The sequence below is a fragment of the Amblyomma maculatum genome, chromosome 10 (assembly GCF_055883805.1).
Source record: "Amblyomma maculatum isolate TAMU_Amacu chromosome 10, ASM5588380v1, whole genome shotgun sequence".
Classification (NCBI taxonomy): Eukaryota; Metazoa; Arthropoda; class Arachnida; order Ixodida; family Ixodidae; genus Amblyomma; species Amblyomma maculatum.
Genome location: NC_139353.1, coordinates 92219746 through 92246408, shown reverse-complemented (window position 1 = coordinate 92246408; position 26663 = coordinate 92219746). Strand labels below are relative to the sequence as shown.

The 26663-nt window shown below is 45.7% G+C and overlaps 1 protein-coding gene across 1 annotated transcript in view; it reads right to left on the bottom strand.

The window, feature by feature from the left end:
* Nucleotides 1–229: 229 nt before the first annotated feature.
* LOC146177014 (amblin-like) overlaps nucleotides 230–26663 on the bottom strand; it is a 55053-nt gene continuing 28619 nt past the window's right edge. Inside the window, exons 3-5 of the mRNA XM_084583052.1 lie at nucleotides 21518–21733; nucleotides 15382–15642; nucleotides 230–356 (exon numbers count right to left, since the gene is read on the bottom strand). Coding sequence (XP_084439178.1) covers nucleotides 295–356; nucleotides 15382–15642; nucleotides 21518–21733 — 539 coding nt within the window. The 3' untranslated portion in view covers nucleotides 230–294. The remainder of the gene's footprint in view (nucleotides 357–15381; nucleotides 15643–21517; nucleotides 21734–26663) is intronic.

Here is a 26663-nt window from a genome sequence, read left to right as displayed (position 1 = left end):
TACTTTGTATGCTATAAATCATCTGGAGCGGCAGCTCGGTTTTGTTTTCTGCATACGCATGCAAGCTTACTTCTGACCAGAGAACAAAATAAAATATAGTGTTTTTGGCTAATTTTTATTCAAATAACCTTCGTCGCTTTATATTTTCCCAATCTTTGTTTTAAGGGCAAGGAATATGACAGAGGAAAGAGCAAATATTTGTGAGACATAAAAAATGCATCAGAAACAGTTATCAGAAACAAACACGAGTTGCAAATTTTATTACAATCATAATACTGATCGGCGCTGCTATGATTACGACTGAGCGATCTTGGTCTCATCAATATTGCTTTCAGGCTCCTCATAATCGTATGTTTCTGAAACAAAGACAATGTCATTAAAACATTTTCCGCTTCTTATCAAATATTTCCTTCAGAAGCAAGCAGAAGCATCCACGATAAAAGTTTATGAGATGAGTGCTCTGTACAAAAATTAGTTTAGCGTTGCTCTAATGCCACATCTCATACTAATGATCAAGAATAATTAAGCATGCACCTACACTTATTAGCTAGATGTTAAAAACGATTGAAATATATGAGAAAATGCTTTCGAGCTCGGCGAAAGCTGACTAATCACGACGCGCGTCTCAGCGTGAGGAGGAGAAGACGCTACTGAGCGAACGTTACATATATATGCTTACAGGCTTTGGCGCGATTTAACAGACAGGTGCGGCGTGTCCTATTTATCAAGGTCACGTCAGTTCAGCCAGCCAGCAAAGTGTTAAATACAGTGTTGAAGCAAGTGTTGCAGTGCTACTGCTCTACTCCCGCTGTCGACCCGCTGCTCGGCAAGCGCACTGTTCTGCTAGTGAGAGGAGCTGCAGGACTGCGACATCATGACATTCAGACATCGGTCTGTGACAGTGCCCGATGAAAATTTTGGGGCTTATTTGTTTTGACTCTCTCGTGTATTTTTCACAGTTGCTTTACACCAAAGCTTTTGTTTTTATTGACAAGGTTTTTAATTTCATAGTCTTTATAGATCGGAACAGCAACCCCACATATACTCTACCGCCATCTGGGAGTGTGCGCATCAATAGCGGCGGGCGCATAGTAAATCAGTTGTAATTTTTAACGTGTGACGCATGCATCACGAGATCCTGCCCCTCCTCTCTCCAACACCATTGCTTATATGGGGGCTATTCTTTTCGCAAGCTGCAACACTGGAAAAGCCGCAAACTACATCTATGAACCCCCCTCCCTTTCATCTACGATACTCATCGTGGGTTCATACACTACTCCTCACTGCAGTACAGTGCAATATTTTTCTACATATCTGACACCATCACCCCATTCCCCAAACTTCATTCCTCTCCTTTTTACACCACATAAAGCAACTCAATGGGTGAAGGAAATGCTATACAATCCGACAACCTCCCAAAAGACCTCCAAAACAAAATCTCTGACTTCTTACTCCATTAGACCCGCCTCCGTAATTGTTAGACAGGTACCTGGCTATGCTGAGAATACAGGTAGTAAATTGGTGCATCACCCTGCACGCGACACTCCACACCGGGCACCCGCATTTGCTTCCTCAAGTTCACATCCGATGAATAAGCCCTTTTTAGAAGACGTAAATTACGGAGCTATATACCACTCTTAGCTTTTCTCCGACGGCATTTCGTTTTCCAGGCCAGGAAATATTTTTAGCCTAATATGCAGAAAATTTGAGTGAACTAAAAAAGCTGCCGTGGGGAAGTGCGAAATCGTCGTCGTTATTGGTGGTCTTGTTTAGACACTAGGCACATTGAAATGTTTTTTATTCTTTATTTTCTTATCTGAAAAACATTTTTAATTTTTAAGGCTTTTGAAATGATCATATTTTATTCTATACGTTAATGATATTATTTGTTTATTTATCTCAATAACCCCTAACGTCCTAAAAACGAGAAATATGGGCACGTGGCAATCGGCGTAGAGTAGTGGTTAGCCCTTTCGGCTGAGACACGTAAGAATGGTGGTTTCGTTCCTAGCATGGAGACGATCTTTACATCAAGTATATGCTCACGAGGACATGCATTGGTGACAAGTACTCATTACACACTCTCGTGATATCACAACTGAAGCAAGAAATGCTTGCGTTTTAAAAGTCACCTATTTCGAGTCGACTTCACTGGGCACGGGGACACTACCCAAGGCATCGCCTTGATTCAGCCTTCTTTCGACATGCAAGTGTGTACAAATATTTGCACTATATGCTAATAAATCCGACAACAGGTGCTTAGTAGTGTTCCCGGGCCCCGGAACCTTGCGTGAAGCATTGTGTGAGTGCTTCTCGATGTTGTGTCTGTTGTTATGCTGTGGGGACATCGAATCCAACCCTGGTCCCCCTAGGCTTCAACCCGCTCTCACTGAAATTGAATATTTACCTCATGTCCTTGCCGAATATATCTGTCCTGTTCCAGCTACTCAAAGATTTGCACTACCGTTCGCCACAAAGCACGAGTTGGCGGCCGACATAAAGTCCATACAAACCGGTCAAATACTATGCCAACAGACATCACTAACATTTGCAACCGATTGGACAATTTAGAAACGAAATCCGATTTATTCGACCGTCTCTGAGATGAAATAGCACCTACTCAGGCATAAGTAGAAGAACTAAAAGCTGAAACCTGCCGCATGCAACTGCGTCTGAGCGAGCTAGAAGATCGCTCTTGTCGGGATAACTTAATTTTTTTACGGCATTCCAGATTCTCAAGAATCCTGGCTCCAAGCAGAAGAAAAATTAACAAATCATATTAAGGCTGTGTTTGAGTCATTTCCCAGTGATTCATTTCTTTGCGCTCACTGTTCGGGCAATTTTTCTTCTAACAAATGTCGCCCCGTTCTCGCAAAGTTTACGAACTTCAAATTGAGAGATCAAGTGCCTTCACTGCGCAGTGAGTGGAAGTCAAGCGATGTCACAGTAAACGAAGAATTTTCGGCTGCTACTAGGACCGTCCGCAAAAAGCTAATAGATTTCGTAAAACCTCTACCTCAGTCGCTGAAATTCACACTAAAATATGATAAACTATCAATCAACAACAGGTTGTATACGTATCACATAGCGTCGGATTCCGTTAAACAGCTTCGGACACGCACAGATAGCAGTGCCAGTCATTCAGATGTATCATCCTCCGCCATTGTTTAGGGATGCGAGAGGGGCCGTGGTCTGAATTATCTGTCCATTACGAAACTGTCTGTTCTGCTTACTAACGCTAGGAGTGTTCAAAATAAACATCATGCATTATAATCTATTACTGATACATGTTCGGTACACATTATTGTTCTTACTGAAACATGGCTCACACTTAAGTGTTCTAGAGCATGATGGTTTTCACAACGCAGATAAATTTACCATATACAGATGTGATCGGTTGGTTCATCGTGGTGGCGGTGTTCTATTCGCTATATCTAATGACATTTCATCTCAAGTATCAATATTAACACTGGTCTTGAAATTGTCTGGGTGTTGTTATTTCTTGATCATCGTAAATCGATACTGGGTACATGCTACCGGTCCCCATTGGCACCGCCTACCTTTATAAACAAACTTCATTACTGTTTCATTAAAATAATCACGGCTTTCCCTTCTACTCCTATATTCCAGCTTGGCGACTTTACTTTTCCGAATATTTCCTGGAACACTGACACGGTGCCCATTTTGTCTCCCTTCTCTGCGCAGAGTGATGAAATCATTACCTTGTGCTCCTTATTTTCGTTGACACAGCTAATTACTGAACCAACTAGAATATCACCTAATGCCTCAAACACATTTCATCTCATCTTGACTAATAGACTGGATTTTGTACCAGATATTATTTTATTTCCAGGCATTAGTGACCATTTATCAATTTTGTTTCACCTTAATTAATGCGGCACCCTCCAAGTATACCAAGGCAAAAAAATGTTATACGCGACGACAAGAAAGCAAATTTCGTGTCCATAAATGATGAACTATGCACTTTCATGGAATCTTTTCTTTCAAACTTTCATGATTATTCCATTCAGTCAAACTGGGATATCTTTGCAGGGGAAGTTGATCGTCTAACAAACAAATATGTTCCAGTTCGCAACATCGTCTCTTAACTCGCATGCGCCATGGTACAACGCCCATATAAAAAAATTATCGCCCAAGAAAAAACGGCTTTATTGCATCGGAAAACGTTCACCAACTGACTCGCGCTCGGCTGCGTACAAAGCTGCCTTCAAATTATACATAATGACAGTAAAAAATGCCAAGGACCACTTTTTATCTAGCACACTACCGGACATGCTACAAACAAATCCCAGAAAATTCTGGCGAGTAATCAATCATCACACATCCAGCAATCATATCGCTTTGTTGAACTCATGTGGTAAATCAGTTAATAATGATATCTGTGCTGAAGTACTAAATGAGGCCTTTGTTAATAATTTTTCATCCAAAATCTGTACCAGTCTTTGTACTATATGTCATCGTGATCACCTGGTGATGCCACCAGTGACTGTTGACACAGCGGGTGTCGCTCGCCTAATTAATACTCTAAAATACCATTCTAGTCCAGTATACGATGTCATTAATGCAAAATCTTTAAAAAACACTTGCACCTATAGCTCTGTTATTCTAACTCATATTTTTAACAGTCACTGGACACTGGCACACTTCCTGAAAAATGAAAAATTGGAAAGATTGTTCCACTGCCAAATGAGGGAGCAAGTCCTCTCCCGCTAATTATTGCCTCATATCAATTACTAGTACATGTTGCAAATTACTTGAACAAATAATATTCCCTACACTCGTCAACTTTCTTCAGAGTAATTCATTTTTCTCATCTGCGCAACATGGTTTCCGCAAAACGTATTCATGTAAGACTCAACTAAATTCTTTTACAAACAGCTTACATCATATACTGGATAAGTCATCCCTCGTTGATTGCATCTTTTTAGATTTCTCGAAAGCATTTGATAACGAATGTCTTCAGTTGCTCCTTTAAAAATTACTTCCGCTAAATATTGACACCAATTTGTTCAAATGAGTCGAATGCTTTCCCACCAATCCCTCACAATATGTCTGCACTAGCAGCTACAGCTCATCGTTCGCTGATGTACTATAAGGTGTTCCACAGGGTTCTATACTCGGACCGTTACTATTTCTAAGTTATATAAATGATCTTCCATTCTATGCGTAATGTAACATATATTTATTCGCTGATGACTGCGTTACGTTTCGCGAAATAAAACACGATAATGATAATAACATTCTACAGCGCGATCTCACGGCAAAAATTAATTTGTGTAACGAATGGCTGATAGAACTAAACTCTTGCAAATGCAAGGTAATGCGTGTCACCGGTACCGCTAATTCATCCTCTCTATAATCTCTGAATGACATTGAACTTGATAGCGTCCATTTTTATAAATACCTAGTAATTCACATTTCACTTTGATGCTTCGTATAGATTACGTCGTCAACCACGCTAACAAAACTCTAGGTATCTAGGTGACGTAATTTTTTCCGCGCCCCGTCCACTTTGAAATCAGTCCATTATAAAACTTTAATACTGTCACGACTGGAGCCACAGGAAGCCGTGAAGGTACACGTAGACGAGGACCCGAGAATAAGGTCGGCTTCTAGTTCCGATTACGGTGTCGAGCACCAGCGCGCCTCTCGAGCCAACAACCACTTCGTCGTCGTCGGCACCAAGCACGGCAGTTACGCGGCGCTAGGCACGTGGCAATATTCACCCCCGTGAAAGAAAAACATCGTCCGATGACAAGGTGAGAGGAGAAAAAAAATTAGGTGTGAGGTGAACTGCTCAATACCTCAAGGTCTCATTTGCAGGAAGCGCTCAGTCACGCAAAAAGCACGGCTTTAAGCGCACCACATGTACAATTTTAGGCCGCTGTCGCTGAACACTGATGGTCACAGTTCCATCTGGAATAACTTCGTAATTAACGCTGTTTAAGCGGTGCAGGACTTTCTAGGGTCCGGAATACCGGTGGAGCAGTTTCTCGCACAAGCCTTTGTGGCGCACGAGGGTCCACACCCACACTTGGTCCCCAGGTTCGTAGTGGACTTCCCTGTGCCGAAGGTTATAATGCCGAGCATCGGTGGCATGCTGCTCCTTGATGTGCAAGCGGGCCAGCTGACGGGCTTGCTCGGCCTGTTCTGCGAAATGGGCGGCATCGGTTTCGACCGCTTCATCCCCGCACAGGAGCATCGCGTCCAACATTGTGTGAGCCTCCCTGCCATATACGATACAGAACGGCGTAAACTTCGTGGTTTCCTGCGGCGCCGTATTGTAGGCGAAGGTGACATACGGCAGGATCTCTTCCCGCATTTTATGTTCAACGTCGACGTACATTAAGATCATGTCCGCCAAAGTTTTGAGTCGTACCGTTAGGCCATTTGTCTGAGGGTGATACGCTGTTGTTGTGCGATGTTCGGTATGGCTGAGAGTTAAGGTGTCCCGCAGTAGCCGAGCTGTAAACGCCTTTCCTCGGTCAGTAATCATGGTCGACGGTGCACCGTATCTGAGCACAATGTCGTTAATAAAGAATCGAACAACTTCGACGGCAGCACCTCGGGCAAGGGCCTTCGTTTCAGCGTAGCGTGTTAAGAAGTCTGTGGCAACTACGATCCACTTGTGTCCATTCGAGGATAAAGGAAATGGGCCTAAAAGGTCCATGCTCACTTGCTCAAAGGGTGAGGGGTAGTTCGATAGATTGTAACATGCCGGATGGCTTGAGCGCGGGTTTTTTCGCCGTTGGCATTGTCGACAAGTCTGTACGTAACGTCTAACGCTCGGAGAAAGATCTGGCCAGTAATAGTTCTGCAGGACTCGGTTTAGGTTGCGTGTAATGCCAAGATGACCTGAAGTTGGTTCGTCGTGGCAGGCGAAAAGGATTTCGTGCCTTAGATCAGCCGGTATGTCTAGCAAGTATGTTTTTTGCACTGGACGTAGAAATCTTCTTATAAAGCACTCAATTGCGGAGGCAATACGACGACAGCCCCCGAGCAAGATACGTGGGCATTGTAGGGTGCCCACTTTCAAGATGGTCAATAATCAGTTGCAGCTCGGCGTTGGCACGCTGTTTGGAAACGAGGTCGGACGTAGTGACTGCTCCAAGGAAGCTATCGTCCTCGGTGGCATCTGACGAAGGAGGGCCGACGTGCGCGCGAGACAGGCTATTAGCATCGGTGTGCTTTCGCCAGACATAAATAACATCAAAGTCGATCTCCTGCAGGCGCAATGCCCAACGTGCTAAGCGGCCACAAGGATCCTTTAAGTTTTCAGCGAACATAACGAGTTATGGTCGGTGATGACAGGAAACGGTCGGCCATAAAGGTACGGGCGGAACTTGACAGTGTCCCATTGTACCGCCAAAGATTTTTTCAATGGTGGAATAGTTGCACTCAGCACGGGAAGTGCACGGCTGGCGTAGGCAATTACTTTCTTGACCCCGCCTTGGTGCAGAACTAGAAAGGCACCAAGGCCGACGTTGCTCGCATCCGTGTGTAACTCTGTGTCGGCATCATCGTCGAAATATACCAGGATCGGGGGTGAGTGGAGCCGGCGTCGCAACTCGTCGAAAGCCATCTGCTGCTCGGCGCCCGAGAAAAATGATGCGTCATCTCGAGTCAGGCGTGTCAGAAGGCTGGCCATCTGTGCAAAAGCTTTTCATAAAGCGACGATAATAGGAGCACCGCCCCAAAAACCGTCGTACTGCTTTTTTGTGGGCGGTGACGGAAAAGGCAGCAACGGCAGCAAATTTCTCAGGGTCAGCGCGGATGCCATCAGGACTCACGATGCGCCCAAGAAACCTGAATTAGTTGAACTCGAAGTGGCACTTTTGAAGCTCAAGAGAAAGGTTGGCAGACCGGACGGCTTCGAGAACAGTTCTCAGGCGGCGCAGGTGTTCCGTGAACGTCGGTGAAAAGATTATCACGTCGTCGAGATAAACAAGGCATGTCTGCCACTTAAGACCTGTGAGCACAGTGTCCATCATCCGCTGGAAGGCGGCAGGAGCAGAGCAGAGCCCGAATGGGTGGACGCGGAATTCATATATCCCATCTGGTGTTACGAAACAGTTTTCTCACGGTCCCTCTATATCATCTTTGATTTGCCAATAACCACTCCTGAGGTTAATGGAGGAAACGTACTTGGCTCGGCGAAGTTGGTCGAGAGAGTCGTCGATTCGTGGCAGCAGATAGACATCCTTCTTTGCATACTGTTAAGTTTCCGATAGTCAACGCAGAAACCAAGTGTTCCGTCTTTCTTTTTAACGAGGACTACAGGCGACGATCATGGGCTGCTTGAAGTTTGAATGACGCCATCAGCGAACATCTCCTTGACTTGCTGTTGGATAGCGTCTCTCCAGAGGAGGCACACGATAAGGCTGCTGATGGATGGGTCGAGTGCCTTCATGCGTGATAATCCGGTGTTTAATGACGGACGTTTGCTGCACTTCAGACGAAGACGGGAGACGTGAAGCACGCACGAAACTCCAGCAATAGGTCCTGGAGTTGCTTCTTTTCAACAGAAGAAAGGCTAGAATTGATGTCGACATCGTGTGCGGCATCATCCGGTTCGGTTCTAGGCGTAGCTTCTTCGGAAGCAAAACATTCGGCGACTTCCTGCAGACGGTCGACGTAAGCAATTACAGTGCACGGAATAGATGTCGATGTTCATTGGAGAAATTGAAGACAAGCACGTCCGTCTCTCTGCCACGAAGGAAACAAAGACCTCTTGCCACAGAAACTCCCAAGGCGAGTGAGAGGGAGACATTAGGCTCAACAACCCTGAGGCGGTGATGTGGCTCATCACAGGTAACTCTGGTGAGGATGCTGGCGCGTGGTGGTACTATGAGGCTATCATCGGCGACTCGCAGCATGGAGTGCGACCCACGATACTCATGCTTTTCGGTGGCCAGTTTAGCGGAAAACATCACCAAGCGGTTCCTGAGATCTATGGTGGCACCGTGCTCACGAAAGAAGTCGATGTCAAGAATAACATCGCGAAAGCATTCGCGTAGAACAAGAAAAGTCGCAACAAATGTGCAGCCTCGCACCGTAACCCGGGCTGTACACATACCCAGTGGTAACACCTCATGTCCGCCTGCCGTAAGTATGTCTGGTTCGTTCCATGGCGTCATCACATTTTTGAGTGTCCTTGTAGGCCGCCCGCTAAGGATAGAATGATAGGCTCCATTATCAACTAAAGCGCTGACCTCCTTCGTGTTGACGATAACAGGGATGTACAGGCCGGTAAAAAGCTGGTCTTTAACTCCGTGCATCAGGTACCACACCTTTTTCTTCTCACTCAAGGACGGGTCGTCGCGATGGCAGAGACGCATGAACCCTTCGTTCGGACGCTGAACTCGAGAGGTCAGGGCACGCTCAGCGTTCTCTCGGCGGTCCCTGTTGGCGTACGTACCGAGGAGCTGGCTTCCGAAGGCCGGCCAAGTAGAGAATGTGGCCTCGCAGTTCTCGAACCACGTCCAAGCAGCGTCTTCAAGGCTGAAGTAGACGTTCCGCATTTTCGCAGCGTCGTTCCAGCCATTAAACGTCAATACCCTTTCGTAGTGAGCTAGCCAGTCATCGGCGTCTTCGAACTGCTCACCGGGAAATGGCCTAGGGGTACGTGGGGTCTGAAAATTGAGACAGGACGAAGGGGTGGAAGGGACAAGGTAAGATGGAGTCCAAAGTCAGACTCCGCCCGCACCACTAGTGTATCCCGAGAGGGGTGGAAGGGACAAGGTAAAATGGAGTCCAAAGTCAGATTCCGCCCGCACCACTAATGTATCGCGGGAGAGAAAGTTCCGCAATTCGAAAAATAAATGAATAAGTCAATGAGACAAAAGCTTTTGGTTGGAAGCTATTAAATAAAAGGGGGAGGTGCTACTAAGCGACCCACAGCCGAGGAAGCGGGCCCGGGGAGACCCCACGTATCTCCCTTGGGAAGTAACGGAAGGGATGGCTTGTAGGGTAATGGGAAATAGGAATTAGGACAGGGTTATGTGAAGTTGGAGGGGAATGTGGGCAGCGTAGGATTTGACTGTCAGACAATTCGAGTCCAGCTCCCATATTGGCCTCCGTCGGGGGCGAGTACTCGCTCTTAGCTGAATATGCGGCCCTCGGCCCTTGGATCATTCCACCACCGCAATGCGTTTGTCGGGTCTCCGGCGTCTGAGACAGGCTCTCTACATGAAGCCTCTTTTGAGGTTCCCCGTCCCCACAACTCGGTTCCCCCACCCCGACTCTAATTGAAGTACTGAGAGATAGATTTTGCAACGTTCATGCCTACTTCAAGGTACTCCGCAAGTGGCCAGACTTTAATCTGGCGTACACTGATGGATACTCTTTCACGGTTTTCGCTCGGCAGTGCATGTTGGAAGGTACATTTCATCGGCTTCCTGGCAAGGGAAACGCTTCAATCCCAGTCGTGGTACGAGCGGGTGGTGTCTTTGCCATAGCTAGGGTCTCTTCGTCAAGAGGGAAGGCCTCGGGGGGCAAGTCTCGGAGCCGCCGACTTGCACGATGAACAGGAGTGGTCACGAGAGGCGGCCGCCTCGGGTCGTCTGCAGGAGAAGGCATCATCGATGGCACCTCCACCAGTGTCATGGCTCGAGCCACAGGAAGCCGTGAAGGTACACGTAGACGAGGACCCGAGAATAGGGTCGGCTTCTACCTCCGATCACAGAGTCCAGTATCAGCGCACCTCTCGAGCGAACAACCACTTCGTCGTCGTCGGCGCCAAGCATGGTAGTCGCGCGACGCTAGGCAGGTGGCAATACTTCCAAAATTAGGATACTCAGCAGCAGTCTGGGATCCTAGCCACGACTACTTAATTACTGCAATTTAACGCTTTCAGAATAACTCTGCTCGTTTCATTCTTTCTAACTATAACCGAGGAGCAAGTGTCACAGAAATGAAAACTATTTTGCGTCTTCCATCATTGGCTTCACGACGAAAAGTTTGGCGGCTAACCCTATTCCACAAATTACAGTATCACTCCGTTTTACACACCGAATACATATCGTATCGCATTGATCATCCCTGAAAAGTAGCCGTCCCCTTATGCAAAACAGACTCTTTCTTACGCTCATTTGTTCCCCATACTTCCAAAGAATGGAACGATCTAGCTAATGAAATTATATCTATTACTGACACAATTAATTTTCGCGAGGCTTTAACCTGCATTGTATAAGTACTACTAGTTTTGTGTTTAATAATACAATTATGGCCGATTTCATAGCTAATATTGTATATATAGGATCTATTATTTATGTATCCGCTTTTTACAGTGTTTTTTTTCTCCTGTATTTCGTTTTGCCCACTCCCCGCTGAAATGCCTGTACGGCCCTGAGGGTAAAGACAAATAAAAAATTAAAATAGGATCTCGCGTTATCGAACCCCTCCTCTCAAAACTGTCCTCATCATTATGAAAGCCTCGAAAACATACTCTTGAAGTGCCAATCGCTTTCCAATGTACACAATATCACAAACCACTACTCTCCACTGACATATGCTTGAAGAGAGTTCTCTCATCTGATCGACCAACTTGGCCTGGAGCGACAGAACGAAAACTTGCTCCTCGCATTATTCCTTCCCGAGACAAAGTTTTTCTAAAATATGGGCATTTTTAGACCCATCCCTGCTCTTTGTCGTGACTACCGTTTGTCCATATGAAATGGATAAATATTTCCTCAACCAGTTCCGACGGAAGAGATCCTGACCTAATGATGGGTTCTTACGCAGCGAAGTTGGAGTGCATCTAATGTTTTAAATATACGGAAATATGAATAGAAAACATCTGAAAAAGCTAGCAAGGTTCAGAGGTCGTTCAGGTTCACAGATCGTGAACTTTATTTCTGCGGAATATGGCATATCTTGTCGGCAGTCTTCTGTCCTGGACCCTAGAGTATCTTTGAAATCCAATCACAGCTCTAGCTTCTACAGTAGCTCAGTGGGTAGGGCACTTTGCTGATGAACCGCAGGACGCGCGATAAAATCCCCATCTCGGCTAGCGCTTTAGCTTCGATGAGACACAACGGAAGAAGTCCGTCGGGTGTGTGATATCAATGCCAGATGTCAATGTTGACTAGCTGGGGCTTTTAAAGCCCCAGCTATTCGACATTTTTGCGGCTCTTTACTACAACCCCCTTAAAGCCTGAGCCGTCTGGGACATAAAACGAAGATAAAAAACCAATCTCTCTAGGAAAAAAAAATATATCATTCAGTGACTGAAGGCAAGATCCCCATATTAGAGGTAAGTAGGGTTGGTGACTAAATTATTTCCTCCACCTGAACTGTAAATGCCTTAATATCAGTCTAAAAGTAATACAATGAGACAAACATATTATTATTTCGAATGCGTTCTTCTCTACACTGTAGAAGAGGCAGTTCCTGTAGATGTCTGCTAAAAAGTGACATTTTTTCCAGTTTCCGCATGGGAGATCGGTGCTTGCCCTAGGTCATCATTATGGCCAACCAGACTGCCTCACTCAAGCACTAGTGCAACTCTCACAGGGCTCAATTCAGTCTTTACCTAAATTAGTTACCCGCTTTTAATAAGTCACTTTAGGAAACAAAGGCTTAATGATATTTCAAACACCCTAAATATGCATGCTCAAAGTTGCTCCTAACGTTTCTTAATCAGCAATGTGTTTCGAGGTATGGAACGTTAAAGGTTTATATTGAATTTTTGTTCATTACATTTTTGTCATATTATGTTTAAAAAATTGCGCTTTGGCGTTTGTGTGTACGCAAAACAAAATTGTCTTCCTGACAAGATCGCAATGGTGTTCGTTCTCGTGAGGGAAAAATAAGCAACGCCATTTTATAATTCAGAGAGCTTTTAAATGCACACCTTTCATGATAGGTGTTTCGAATCACGAGTGATTGAAAACTTTATTGAATATTTCAAGGGTTTCGCGGTTGTGAAGTCTCCGTCGTCTTCTCTGGCGCTGGCGACTTGAGACTTCTCGTCAGCAAGGGTGGGCCCCTATTCCAAGGCTCCACTGAGTCGTGCTGCATCAGTCGCCTGCTGCACTAAGGCCCTTTAGGTCGCGAGCTCGCCGCTGGTGAGCCGACTCTCCCATTGCTCCGCACTCGGGTCTTCGTGTTGGTGGAATGCTTTGTTGCGTTCGCGTTCCCACGTGATATGATAAAGTGTAGGTGTAGCATCGCACCAAGGGCAGGTGGCTCTGTATTGTGTCGGGAACATTTTATTAAGTATATGTAGGTTAGGAAAGGAGTTGGTCTGTAATCTGCGCAGCCGGTCGCTTCCTCCTTTCTTAGGGCTTTGTGTGGTGGTGGATATCTAATTCTAGCTCTCCTATGCAAGTGCAAGATCTCTGCGTATCCCCCCTCGCAAGCCTGTAGGCGGAGCTCCGGAGCATTTGACTGCCCTGCTCGGAATGCGTAACCTCGAGCTAGGCTGTCAGCTCTTTCGTTCCCCCCTATGCCCGTGTTGCCCGGGATCCAGATTAGGTTATGCCTGGGTTTCTCCTCGGCGGAGGTTGCCCCGCTGAGTATTTTAAGGGCTGTTCTGCTGATCCTGCCCCTCGTGTAGTTCCTGCACGTCTCCTTCGAGTCCGTCAGTATGTTGAGAGATCGGCCCGTTCTGTAGCCTTCTGCTGCCGCCAGCGCGACGGCAATTTCTTCGGCCTCCGCTGTGCCGGCGACCTTTGCCGTGGCACACGTGATCATGTTTCCTTCCTTGTTTACCACTACCGTCGCGGCTACGCGTTCTCTCTCGCGCGGATATACGGCAGCGTCCGTGTATACGGTGTTGTCTAACTGGGCTAGCGTTCTCTCAACGTACTCGGCCCTCGCTTTTCGTCTGTTTTCGGGAAGATTGGGGTCCATGTTTTTCGGCAATGGTCCCACGTTAATGCGTTTCCTAAGGTGGTCCGGTACGTCCGCGTATCTGTCTACCAGTCCGCTCGTGTCCCGACCCAACCTTCTTAGGAGCGCTCGTCCCGTGGGGGTGCCTCTGAGTCTCATGATTTGCGTTCCCAGCAGAGCTTCGGCGAGCTCGCTGAAGGCGTTGCTGATGCCTAGCTGGAGCAACTTTTCGTTCGACGCGTGCTTGGGTCGGTTCAGAGCAGTCCTGTACGCCTTCCTGAGAATGATGTCGGCTTGCTCTCTTTCCGCCTTGGTCGTCGCTTGGTACGGCAGGGAGTACGTGACTAGGCTGACAATTAGGCTGTTAACTAGCTTGAGAGTGTCTTCTTCTCTCATTCCAAATCTCTTTTGGGAGACTGTTGATCATACGGCCCACCTGATCTGCCGCCTTAATCAGCAGGCTGATGGCGTGGCTGCCTTTCCGGCTTCCTTGCAACCACATGCCCAGGATCTTTATCATGTTCTTTCCCGGGATATTCTGTCCCTCGAGAACGACCTCCAGTGTCGCTTGGGTGGGATGCTTGCCGACCCTGAGGAGTTCCGACTTCCCCGTCGAGCATCTTATGCCCCTCTCTCTGGCGTAAGTTTCTACGCAAGATGCCGCTTCCTGCAGTTTTTCTTGCTTCTCCCCGAGTGATCCTTGGGTGACCCATGTCGTGATGTCATCGGCGTACATCGCGTGTTGGATGCCCTGGATCTCCTTGTGCCGTCTTGCAAATCCAATCATTGCCACGTTGAAGAGGACGGGCGATGTGACGGATCCTTGGGGTGTGCCTTTGCACAGCTTGGGGAAGACGTCGCTTCTCAGCTCGCCCAATCCCACGGTCGCCGTTCTGTCGTTCAGGAAATCTCTGACGTAATCGTGCGTTCTCCTCCCGCAGTTGGTGTTGTTGATGCCTTCCATGACGGCCGCGTGGCTTACGTTGTCGAAAGCCCCCTTTATGTCGAGGGCCATGACGACGTTTTAGCCCACCTTCGGCATCGCCTCGAGCACTTGCTCCTTGAGTTGGAGCAGCACGTCTTGCGCAGAGAGGTTGGCTCTGAACCTGTACATGCTGTCCGGGTACCATTGTTTGTTTTCCAGGTGCGACTGGATTATGAAGAAATCTCAAAATTCAAACATGAGAGTACACTCTTGGTTCTGACCATATATTTATAAATATTTGTGTTGAAGATAAATTCAAATAAGAAGTTAATTATTTATCTTAGAAAAGAAACTAGAAATAGCTGCTCCATAACCGAAACATAAGGTTCGCTTTCCTGTAGATTAAAGTGCACATAAGCATGTCAAAATCTTCGGCGCATTTTAACACTCATACCTTTACGCGCCAGAAAATAACCTTATTTTGCACCATGTATTATTGACAATAAAACTCTTGTTGCCGAGTAAGAATTGAATACATATCTTAGCAAAAATATTGCCCGGTATGGTGGTAACTTTATTATAAAAGGGTGCATTGTGCTTACGTGGATCGCATGTCTGAATGCAAGCGTACTCTTCCGGAAAATTGTTTCGATTTCCACCACATCCGCAGTAGAAGAACTGAGTGCAAGTTTGATTCTCCGGTATGTAGAACCAACGTAGCCCTGGTGTTTTATGCTCGCAGCGACCTCCTTTGTCTGGACTTTGAGCGCACAAGTCAGCTGGAAGTTCTGTATCCATACTGCCATCATGTTTATCACAGGACGCTTCCTGCTCAGCAACTGAAGGGGTCTTCTGGATTGCCTCTGAAAAACAAAAACCCTCGCTCATTAATTTGCTCGTCATTGGAGGATATAGAATACGCAGCGCTCTATTCCTTGGTATAATAAGCGAGTTTGCGAAGGGCGGCGCAAAGTACGAGTAACTGCAATTATTATATTCAGGAATAAATATTGAAATAATATCGATACAGAAAGTTGCGCCATCATACAAATAACGCCCACAGGTTTCTGTTTCTATCTCGGCACTTCACTGAATTCCAATTTGGGAACATGCGTGGCTGGAATTTGTTAGAAAATATATTTTCAGCCATTTAATTTCATGTTCTGCACTATACTGCCTCTGGCGGGTACGTGAATTTTAAAGTAATGTTCCACAAGTTATCAAAATTGAGGTGCCACACTCAAACTGGAATCCATTTTCACATATGAAAGGAAAAAAAGCATACTTCATTGTTGATGAGCGCAGCGCGTAGAGACAAAAGATGGGAAATAAACGATACGATTACTCGAAATTAGGGATATTAATAGCGTTTGGATCCCGCTGGTAGACGCGAGTGAGCAGTCAACAGCCGTAGTAACACTTTAACGAGGAACGTAGTAACGACTTGTACAATTTGGGACCTCAAACCTCTCTAGCTACAAGCAGGTCGATCAGCCAGGTATTCATAATTCATAACAGGGACATCATAGAGACTCATGAGCGGGGCCAGGAAATCATATTTAAGTCAATGGTTTTGTGGACCGCTTATTGCTCGAAAAAGCCATTATCACCGTCCTCCCACATATTCTGGGCTCTACAGAGTAACAAGTTCCCCTGTGTGGGAATTTCATATTTTTGGCGTTGAGTAAAACCAGTTACAACAGCGAGCGCCTTTTTATTTCTGGGAACGGATGCGCTCCTGTGCAAGCCCACGGGCGGGCTCGGCGCGTAAAATAATTTGATTAACAGCCGCTAGTAAGAGATTGCGACTACCAGGAAGCAGCACTGCGTGCAGCATACCCATGGAATGGCAACAATGGATAAAACGAAATGAAAGTAAGTGCATAATTTTTTGCAGCACACTAAAATGGGCGATGGATACGTAAGGAAGAATAACGTTGCATTGCCAATAGTTCTCGTCTACAGACATTGAAATTGTGCCAGCGTTTCTCCTTGAACACACAGCGCAACAAATTGAAGGACAAGCGAGTATACGGTAACGTCTGTTGCGATGTGTGTATACGAAATGTGTCACCAACTAGACCAACTCTCCGTTTTATTCCAGCGTTTCTCTTATGAAGCCGTTCGGCGATTCCGCTCGTTTGAGGGTGATACGTGGTTGCAATCCCGTTATTTGAGCCGCTGAGTAGCATAGCCTATCAATTGTCAGTTTTTAAGTAAATGCCAGTCTCCTGTAATTTAGAATGACATTGCGTACACTGTGACGAAGCATTGTGTTCGGCATGGAGAAGGTTGCCATTTCGTCGGCACTATACGAGGTGGAGAATTCTGCTCCCCCAAGATCGGCTGAGGTAGTCGATGGTGAATAGAATAAACTGACAAATTAGCACAGACTATAGAAATAGGCTGTGTCGACGTATGGTACATGCGGCTGGTCATTAAGATATAGCAGTCCGGTTCGATTATTCGATTGTGTGTTCTGGTGCTAGCAATCACGACAAGTTCTGACGGAGTGTTTCACAACTACAGCTAGCCTAGAGCTGTGGCACATTAAACACATGCGGGACAACGTTAGCCAAATAACTCACCAATTGAAGTGAAGTGCCGTAGGGGCGCAGCTATGGGCCTGTGTCATAAGTGGCCTTAGGAACAATGGGTAAGGATGTGCAGCGTCCTACGATCCATAGTTGCGTACACTATGTCGCCTCACAAACAGAACAATGAGATTCCGTGCCAGAAAGTTCAGAGCGTATCATGAGAGGATCATGAGCGCTTCCTTCAATATGCTATAAAAGGTCCCGTAATACTTAAGCTGTATAGTGCCCGGCGGCTGCATGCATAATTGCTGGTCGTCCACGCCAGTAATGTAACCTAGTTTCTTAATACGAGTAAATTAAGACACACAGTGCCGACCTTTCACTGTTATACGAGTATATTCGACGATGTAAATTTTATGTATTCTCACGTATTAAAATCCACGAAAAGCCGTTAACTTAACCTCGATAATGCCCACGAGCAGTAGGTATCTCACCAGTCCTCTCCGCAAAGAAAAATCTTTTAACTGGCTTTATCAGCAGCGATTATATCGGTGATCGAAAATGAAATTCCTGCCCTGTCCTCAACTCAGTACGCGCGCGCAGGCAAGAAACAAATGAACATAGCAAGTTGAGACGGCATTCCACCAGGCCCAGTTTTGCCCGCATCACATGGGAAAGTCCTGTAACTCAGGAAGCCCCAACGACGTCATCGGAGAAGCTTGCGCGCGGTGATGTGTCGCGCAATTAATTACGAGAGTTTGCCAGGATCACTTTTAAAACTTAAACGGAAACCATAGGCCCCACAGAAATCTCTTATATTTAATGGGAAGGGGCACGAAAATTACTTCTATGAATTTCATGCTTTTTAATCTTGTAGTGAAAGATACACTGCGCTAGGTTTTCAAGCCTTCGACGTGGCACCGTGGCATCGTGGCACCAACAACAAGAAGAAGTATAAGAAGGGAAAAAAGAAGACAAGATGAAAACGGAGAAGACAGGCAGATAACTCCGTAGTCGGTAGAGGCGAACTACGACATCGAGGTGATAGGACAGAAGGCGTGCCGAGCGATCGGAAAAGCAGCGACGGCAAAAGGCCGAAAGACAGTTTCGACTAGCTTCTATGACAGAAACGAGGCGTCGAGTGCTGTCGAGTGCTAGGCAAGCCGTTACCTTACCTGTGGGCTCAACTATGAGCTGAACTGTAGCGTAGCTAGGAGGCCATAGCTTTCGCTACGCAATTAGGCTTCACCATAGTTAAACCACAGCTAATGTTATCGTCAGTTATCACTTCAAGGACCATTAACAGGTTTGAATTGCTAATGGAAACAACTACAAAAGCCCTGTAAGAAGAAAACCTCGAACTTAAATTCTGTGGCGCTGAGCCTAATAATCGGGCCAAATTATTCAGCGTTGCCGTCATAAAGGCTTCATGCACGTCAACTTACACACCACCTTCGAAGTAAGCCGTGACGGATGGCCTACCATGCTGTGGGCCTCGATGAAACAAAATGAATGAAAAAATTACTAATTCTCTGTTCTAATTTGCCGCCTCAGCCAAAAGTTTGCATAAGAGTTGTGTGACGGCATTGCAGGGGAGAGGCTTCTTCTGCTGATAAATAGCATGGTTCCATGCTCAAAAGGACGTACTTTTTGCAATGAGTCAGTGACTGCGGAATTCATGCCATAAATTCTCTTCCGTGGGATAATTCCTTCTAATGGGCAAACTAGAGCATAATTTGTAGTGAACGCTACACTAGGCTTGCAAAAGCGTATTTAGCGGTGCTCAGCCGGAGCCACAACTGCGCACGCGCTGTTACCATGATAATCGGTGGCACCTACCCGCGCCGGTCTCCTGGCGGATTGCGTGCGTTACGTTCCACGCCGCTATGCTAACAATCGTTTTCATTGTGATCTTCACGCGTGATGATCCCAATCTCGGGTATCTCGCTCGTCGTGAACATCTGCCCAACGCGCGGATGATAATTTAAGCCGTGGCGCCGCAATCACTAGATAGACGCGCAATGGTGAAACAGCGGACGGCGAAGGCACGTAAATAGCATCAGCGGAGGCTGCGTATAGAAGCGTCGACCGATTCAAAAGTCACCTAGGGCGAGTCCGCGTAACAACTGCAAAATGACGGATGGTAGGCTAAGCGATTGCAGCAGACGCCCAAAAAGAATGAAAAACGTCTCGCTAAGCAGCGGTGCCAAGTTTCAGATCGCCAAAGACGTCGAGTCGCTGCTGAACAACAAAGAGAAAGAGGCTCTCCAACGGTGCAGCAGAGTCGAAGTTCAGCTAGTGTATGAAGGTGAAGGTCGGTTTTAATTTAGTGTCGGATCCTCATGTTCTGGCTACCCAATGGAAAAACGCCATTAATATTATATTGGGTACCAAAGAGAGACCATAACGTCAAAGTACAGAGTACCGAATTCAGGCGGCGGCAACACTTCTCTTTACTTTCTTTGCTGTGCGTGTCTATAAATTCCTAACACTGAATAAACATGTGCTTTACAAACATTGAAAATCTATACAGTGTCTCAATTGCATAACCGGTACAGTCTAAGATAGGATAACCAAGACCAACCAAGCCTAACCCTTGCTTTCGATACGTATACCTGTCCTAGCTGAGCGAAATCGTTCTATTTTCTCGTGAGTCGGTCTTTTGTTGATTACATTGACAAAATGTCGCAGCGGCTTCTCCTGAAGAGGCCCTTAGAACAATAAGAAATGAAGCTCACGTTCGAAAACCTGCCACGCATTCCTTCTTGTTCTCAGAGTCGGAAGTGACCGCTTCCTTTTGCGCTTGGACATACTGTAACATGATTGAAAGTTGATGACGGCGAAATCGAATGCGGAGCACTGGGGGCTTTGCAGAAACTCGACTATTAGGGCCTAGTGGTTTAGAGCAAAGATGAATCTGAAATTCAATGAGTTGGTACAGCTGCCGCTTTGATTCCCATTCATTGGCCTTTATACTGATAAATATTCCCTGCTCTATCACAGCTCGACCACCAGAAAGGAGACATGACTGGGCGTTTCGTTCCACTTAACTATTGCCGACGTCTTGTTAATAGCCGGGCCAAAACGCCTTCTACCTTGTGCAACAATGTTGTGGGAAAACAAAATTTTCTAGAGGGGAAAAAATAGTTTTCTGCACCATATTTTGTAAATCACAAAACGCCGTCATTTACGCATCTCGTAACATATGACTGGGCGTAAAAAGAGTTTTAAAATTTATGTGCGTTTTCATTATATATTGAATATTGTTGTGAGACGCTGTGCCCGCCTAGAGATAGACACAGAAGAACGGAGGACACCAGGCAAACACCACTTGCCAAGCCCTTCTTTTGTTATCTAACCCTCGCGCTGGCGCCGCGCGCTCGTCTCGCACTCGTCCCGCGCCTCTTCTTTTTTTTTGGTGCAGCGCTCCTCGGCGCGCACGGTAACACTATAGAAACTCTCGAACACCTTCTACTGCACTGCGGGGCCGAACCACGACGTGAGTTGCTGGCGGCTTACAGAGCGCAGGGGATAATCCCGGACAGCGTATAGCTGTGCTCCTATGGCCGCCGGGCAGTGCGCACATCCGCGAGCGAACACACGTGAGCCTGTGTGAATATATCGAACAGGCGGGCTTGATGACCAGCATATTTCACCTCGTGAGATAGGGCGCGCTATGACCGAACACTCCGCGTGTGCTGTTTTGGACGATAACTGCCTATCGGCCCAAATAGGCCGTCATTGTTTTGTACCGTGTGCATGTGTGTGCTTCGTGAACAGTTGCATGGACGGAGAATTATTTCGGAGGTCCGCCCGATATCCCGAGTGCTAAGGGACCTAAGACATTTGAGGGTAGGCCTCAAGCAAACTACTGTATACTGTACCATTGGGTACATATTTCTTTTAATATTTACCTACTCTTTTTTTCTCCCTATCGCTCACCTCATTGATTTCCTCTACCACTTCCTCGCTATCCCTTTATTTCCGCCGCCTTAGTTCAGGTACTTCATATATCAGATAGCAAATACGGGGGCTGGCAAATATATTTTCCTTCCTTTTATATATACAATAAATATTGACCACAACAACAACCAGCCCGCTGTTTCCTGTATAACCCATTCCTCTCTTCTTTCGTTCTATCTACTAAGCAAGCGCGTCACAGTTACGCAAACAATAAGAGAGCGTTTTTTCTATTTCTTACCAGGTCTGCACATACGTAGGCAAGCTTCCTTGCTGGGGAATCTATTAGCATTCCCTTGGCATCCTAAGTACGTGAACTTTTCGCACGTTTCGCTGGTGACATTATAAAACCACTTCTCCCGTTCACTCCGTTTTGTGCATCTGCTGCCAACTTTCAGCTTTTTCTGGCAGTCAGTCTTCGTTCTCTGATAAGATTGTTCAGCAAAGCATGGAATCACTGCATGGTAGAAAAGTGGTATTAGTTAAACATATATAACGATGTGGCTTTTTTTCCTGCCGTCAACAACACATGCTTTTAACAGATTGAAACAACCGTCTACATGCTTTGTATAGATTATGCAAGAGAAAAGTCATAGTGCTTGCTACATGAGATATCCACAGGCTCTGACTGGAAGCCTAGTTACATACTAGTGCAAACGTTGCTATGATGATGTTGCTATAGAAACCAAAGCACATACCTGACGCGTATACTTAGTATATGAATGTTTCCCTAAGTTTACAAGAAAGAGCAGCAGTAGTAGGACTCGTACCTATTATTTACGAGGTAAACATAATTTATTACTTTTAGAGTAGAAAATGCGAAATATTTAGATTTAAGAAAGCCCTGGAAAAAGTAACCAATTGTTGCAGTATTCCAACTACAATTTGAACAGTGTATATAGGTTTTGACGTGGCAGTGCATTCCATTGGAGAAATCTTGTAACTATACAATTTGTTCTCATGAATTGTACGCTGATGCCATTTTTCTGGGCCTAGTATTTTGTTTTTCATCGCAAGCTTGCCCAAATTCTTTTCGCAAAATTCTTAGACTGGATTCAATCTTGTGTTGATAGGAAAGGAACAGCATCTTGCTAACCGTTGCCCATCAAGCGTATTACAACATCACAACAAGCAGTTACCACGGTCTCTAATAGTACTCGTTGAGGGAGGAGTATAGTAGCAGTGATGCTAAAAGGGCAGTGTTAACACTAACCTCCAGCACAGCACCGGCGGTCTGATTCACATTTCTGGTACACAATATCGAGGTTTCAACACAGAGCGGAAGTAAAACAAACGGCATAAAGGAAATACGACATTACCATTCAGAAAAATTAAAAAAAAAACACTAAACAGTAGTTTTAATCTAGGTAAACATCTTAGAATTCGTTTTAAATACCGTAAATAACTTTTCAATTTATCATTCTCGTTATGAAACCACACATTGTTTACACGTTTCTTCTTTCAAGCCCATTCTTAATGCCCTTTACAGATGGCACCTGAGCTGGGCATAGGATAAACAAGTAAAAGACCATGCGAATATTGGTCGTGGCGCATGAGAACCACAAAGGGTAAACCCCATATTCTTCCCTCTGTGAGACAGACGCAAATATATAACATTGGCTACAAATACCAGCGCCCACCAGCACTTTCCGCTCGTTCCAGTGCCGCACTTGATGAGAAATTATTTTGACCCAATTAGGTGATCCATGACAAGCATGGACAAGAATTGTCCAGAATGAGCGGGATGAAATCTCTTCGTATATGTCTGGTGGCAATATCAACAATGGCGCCAGCTGGTGCCGTGCCACCGATACGAGAGAGCGTGGCGATTGTATGCAGGTGAACTTGGGCAGCGGATGTTGTCAGAAGACTAATGAAAAGCGGGGCTCCACAGCACATCAAAAGATACTGAAAGCTCCGCGCTAGCACTGGAGAGCTGAGGAAGAATGGAAATCGGGCGGTAGCGTCTTGTGCGATATTTTTTGCCTTTATATGCATAGCGATGCTAATTTTATGTGCTTAATTGCTTATTGTATGCTATTAGTGACACATCGTCATTACGTCAGAGTTTCAGTTACGAGAAAAATAAGGAAAGCAAGCAGCAACAAGAAATGCAAAGGCTGTTATAAATGCAATATTCTTTGATAACGGGAGCGCGGGTTGCAGTTGAACACGTTAGGTTAGCCACGTCACGACAGGCAGATATCTGGACCCCTATTGCATGACGTCGATGCCGAAGAGCGCCCTGAAAATGGCGCCTGCATGCGGATAACGTGACTCGTCCTGCCATGCAGATTTTGTAAAATTCAGGAAGCAGCGTCCATTTCACTGCTGTGCGCTCCGCAGTCAAATTGACTTTTGTTGCTTAAGAGGCCGAATGACACTGCCGAAACGCGTCCGTGATGTGAAAAACTGACGTTAGCCATCGCGCCGAAAACGTTTGTAAACGAAATCTTTTCGCAACAGATTATCACGCTGCACAACAGCTTAAAAACAAAATAGTTTGCTGCGACATGCTTCGGCAACAAAGTTCACAGACCATTGGGCCTGTTCGCTGGCCGAAACTTGCGGTGACAGCACAGCAAACAATGCACTTGATTTTCGGCACTTAATTGCTGTATTACCTTTATATTTGGAAGCATTGTTTGAAACAAGTTTCCTTTGTGCCTTAGTTGTATGTTACGGTACCTAGCCTTGCAGGCCGCCAGGCAGGCTGCCAACGACATCGTCGGGAGTACGGCCGCTACAAGAAATGCCCCTACTACAATAACTGTCCCATTCTTGAGAGCAATTATTCTATTGCCGTGCAGAGCTCAGAAGCACGGCTTTTAGAAGGCCCCAACTTGCTGCGTGTCCGCCTTGGCAGCCGGACTTTGCCCTTTCTCGCCATCTCGGAATTGTGCGCGCCAACATCCTGCTGAGGATGCTGGTAGACGAGTCTGAAAGTTGCTCATCACCACACCGGCATCGTTCTCAACCTTCCTGAGAATGCGTGGAAACTGAATTTTAAGCGCGTTCCTTTTCATCGCATTGTTGTTTGCAGCGGATACTGGGCGGCTTCCAAGTGAGCGAAAGGAGGCAAGAGAGCAGGTTGCCGTGGACACAGCCGTGAAAAGTGATTTCACTTTCAATCCTCGTTCAATTAATCCACAATAATTAGCGTGCACTCTTTACAGGTATCTGTTTCCAAAATCCACCCTCTTCTCTCATACTGCCCTTCTATCTCACACGTCTCAAGCACTGACTACATTTTGTGGCTTGTCCGGCGGCATCTGGAGATGTCAGTTCTCATCGTCCTTGGTGCGTCAGCCAGCAACTACACTGCGTGGGGGCCAATAGTTCCCTGTGCGAGTTGGTGTTGAAAGCATGCTGTCGTCAATTTCAGCCAAGTGCATGCGCTAGCGCCATGGTAGACGAGTATGGGCAGCTATTGCATGCTGCAAAACCTGTTAGCTGTGCCATAAACGCGAGGTTGATAGAACAGTTGAAGTTCAAGATACAATGTTGGTTCGGATCGCGGTGTAAGAGTTCGTTAGGCTAAAGGATGCCCTCGCCCAGCCTCTGCATATGGCGAGAGCAACAGTGGTTTGCACCGCGAGAGGCCAGGCATGAAAGCGCAAGCGTGCTATGAGGTCTGTGCTCCCGAATTCGCTTGAGTTGTGTGGATAATTTCGGCTTAACACTTCTGATCTTTTGCTCTTGTGATGTATATAATAATACGCACGATCTTTTTAGATCGGTTAAAACAAAGCGTCGAAATCGTCGAAATTACCATGAGATACAACCTAAGAGGGCCCATGCTACGTGGCGTGGATGGCTTGCATTTTTAATAAAGCACCACCTTAAATGTCGCACTCTACGCCTCGTAATAGCCTTGCCGGTTATAAGATATTGCAGCCCCGTAGGGAAAGTAAGGAACAGACACGTGCAATTACCTCAGAAATATGGGACTGAATTTCTTGCGCGATTTTACGAAAACATGAATTAGATTCCTGCCCTCCACTAAGGATAAGAAGTAGCTTCAAGACATGATTTTCATGCTCTGAGCGATTTATTAATAAATAATACCATTTGTGACAAATGCACAAGCCAAAAGAAGTGAAAAGAAAATATGCACGAGAAAAATAATTTCAACTCCGTCACACTCACCCCTACACCTTCGAACTCGCACAAGAATTGGCACTTTTAGCCTGCAGATTCGGCACAGTGGTTACGGCGCTCGACCATGGTTTTCAAGGATGCGGGATCGAACCCCGGTCTCGGCTGCCGCTTTACTACGGAGGCGAGGAGCAAGACGGCCGTGTGCTGTGCAATGTAGAGCACGTTGAAGAACCCCAGGTTGTTGAAACTTCCGGAGTCCATCACCACAGCGTATCGCATAGTTTGAATTGCTTTGGGACTTTAAACCCCACAAACCAAAAGAAAACAATAGCCACTTTTCGTGAATCCAGGCTGTTTTCGCCCTTCAGAGATTACTACTGCCTGCAATACTGACGATTACACAGGCACACGAAGTAGTAAAGCATATTTGCTACCAAGTCTTCTTTGCCAGGACTATAAGAAATCATAAACTGTAAATGTCTGTTCTTGCCATCAGTAGTCTTATCGTATACGTGCCTGCCACGCTTATTTTTTCCAAGGTGTTCCCGTAGTATCTGAAAAGTTCATGACGATTCAAGTCGTGATGTGTCACCCTGCCTGTTGTTTTCGGATTCACCAGGTCGGCTTCTGGAAAGTTTGGAGTCCTTTTGTCCATCCAAGCACCTGCTTTAAAATCGCAAAGTAGGTCTTATTTAAAAGAATTCTCGAGAAAAAGCAACATAGAGTAGAATGTAGGCTTGAATCGCCGCGTTTGTGTCGTCTAGCTCATAAATATCTTCAAATATCCAACTTCTTCCTTGATTATCCTATCAAGCTTCTGCTTCACTTCCTGTAGTTAGTTTGGCACTGCTCATTTTAACTCATCGGTACCTGCTTCTCAAATAGTGGCGCCGATGGGACAGTGTTTAGTTCGGCCATCAGTTCCGCCACGACAAGGCCAACATATGCGATTCGGATGCTCATTTCAGGGATTTGTATGTATATATATATTGTTACGTATATATATACTACCCCCGTAGCTATATATATATATATATATATATATATATATATCTGGTTTGGTTTGTGGGGTTTAACGTCCCAAATCGACTCAGGCTATATATATATATATATATATATATATATATATATGAAGGAAAGAAGCCAACAGTCGGCGAGGCCAAGGAAAGCGTTGGGGATGGTACTTTTATGTCATTTTTTTAATGTTTACTTGGATAAGCACAGAAATTAGTAATGTAATCTCTTTAGGGGAAAGATAATTAGACACAAAGTAGAAGAAAATATAT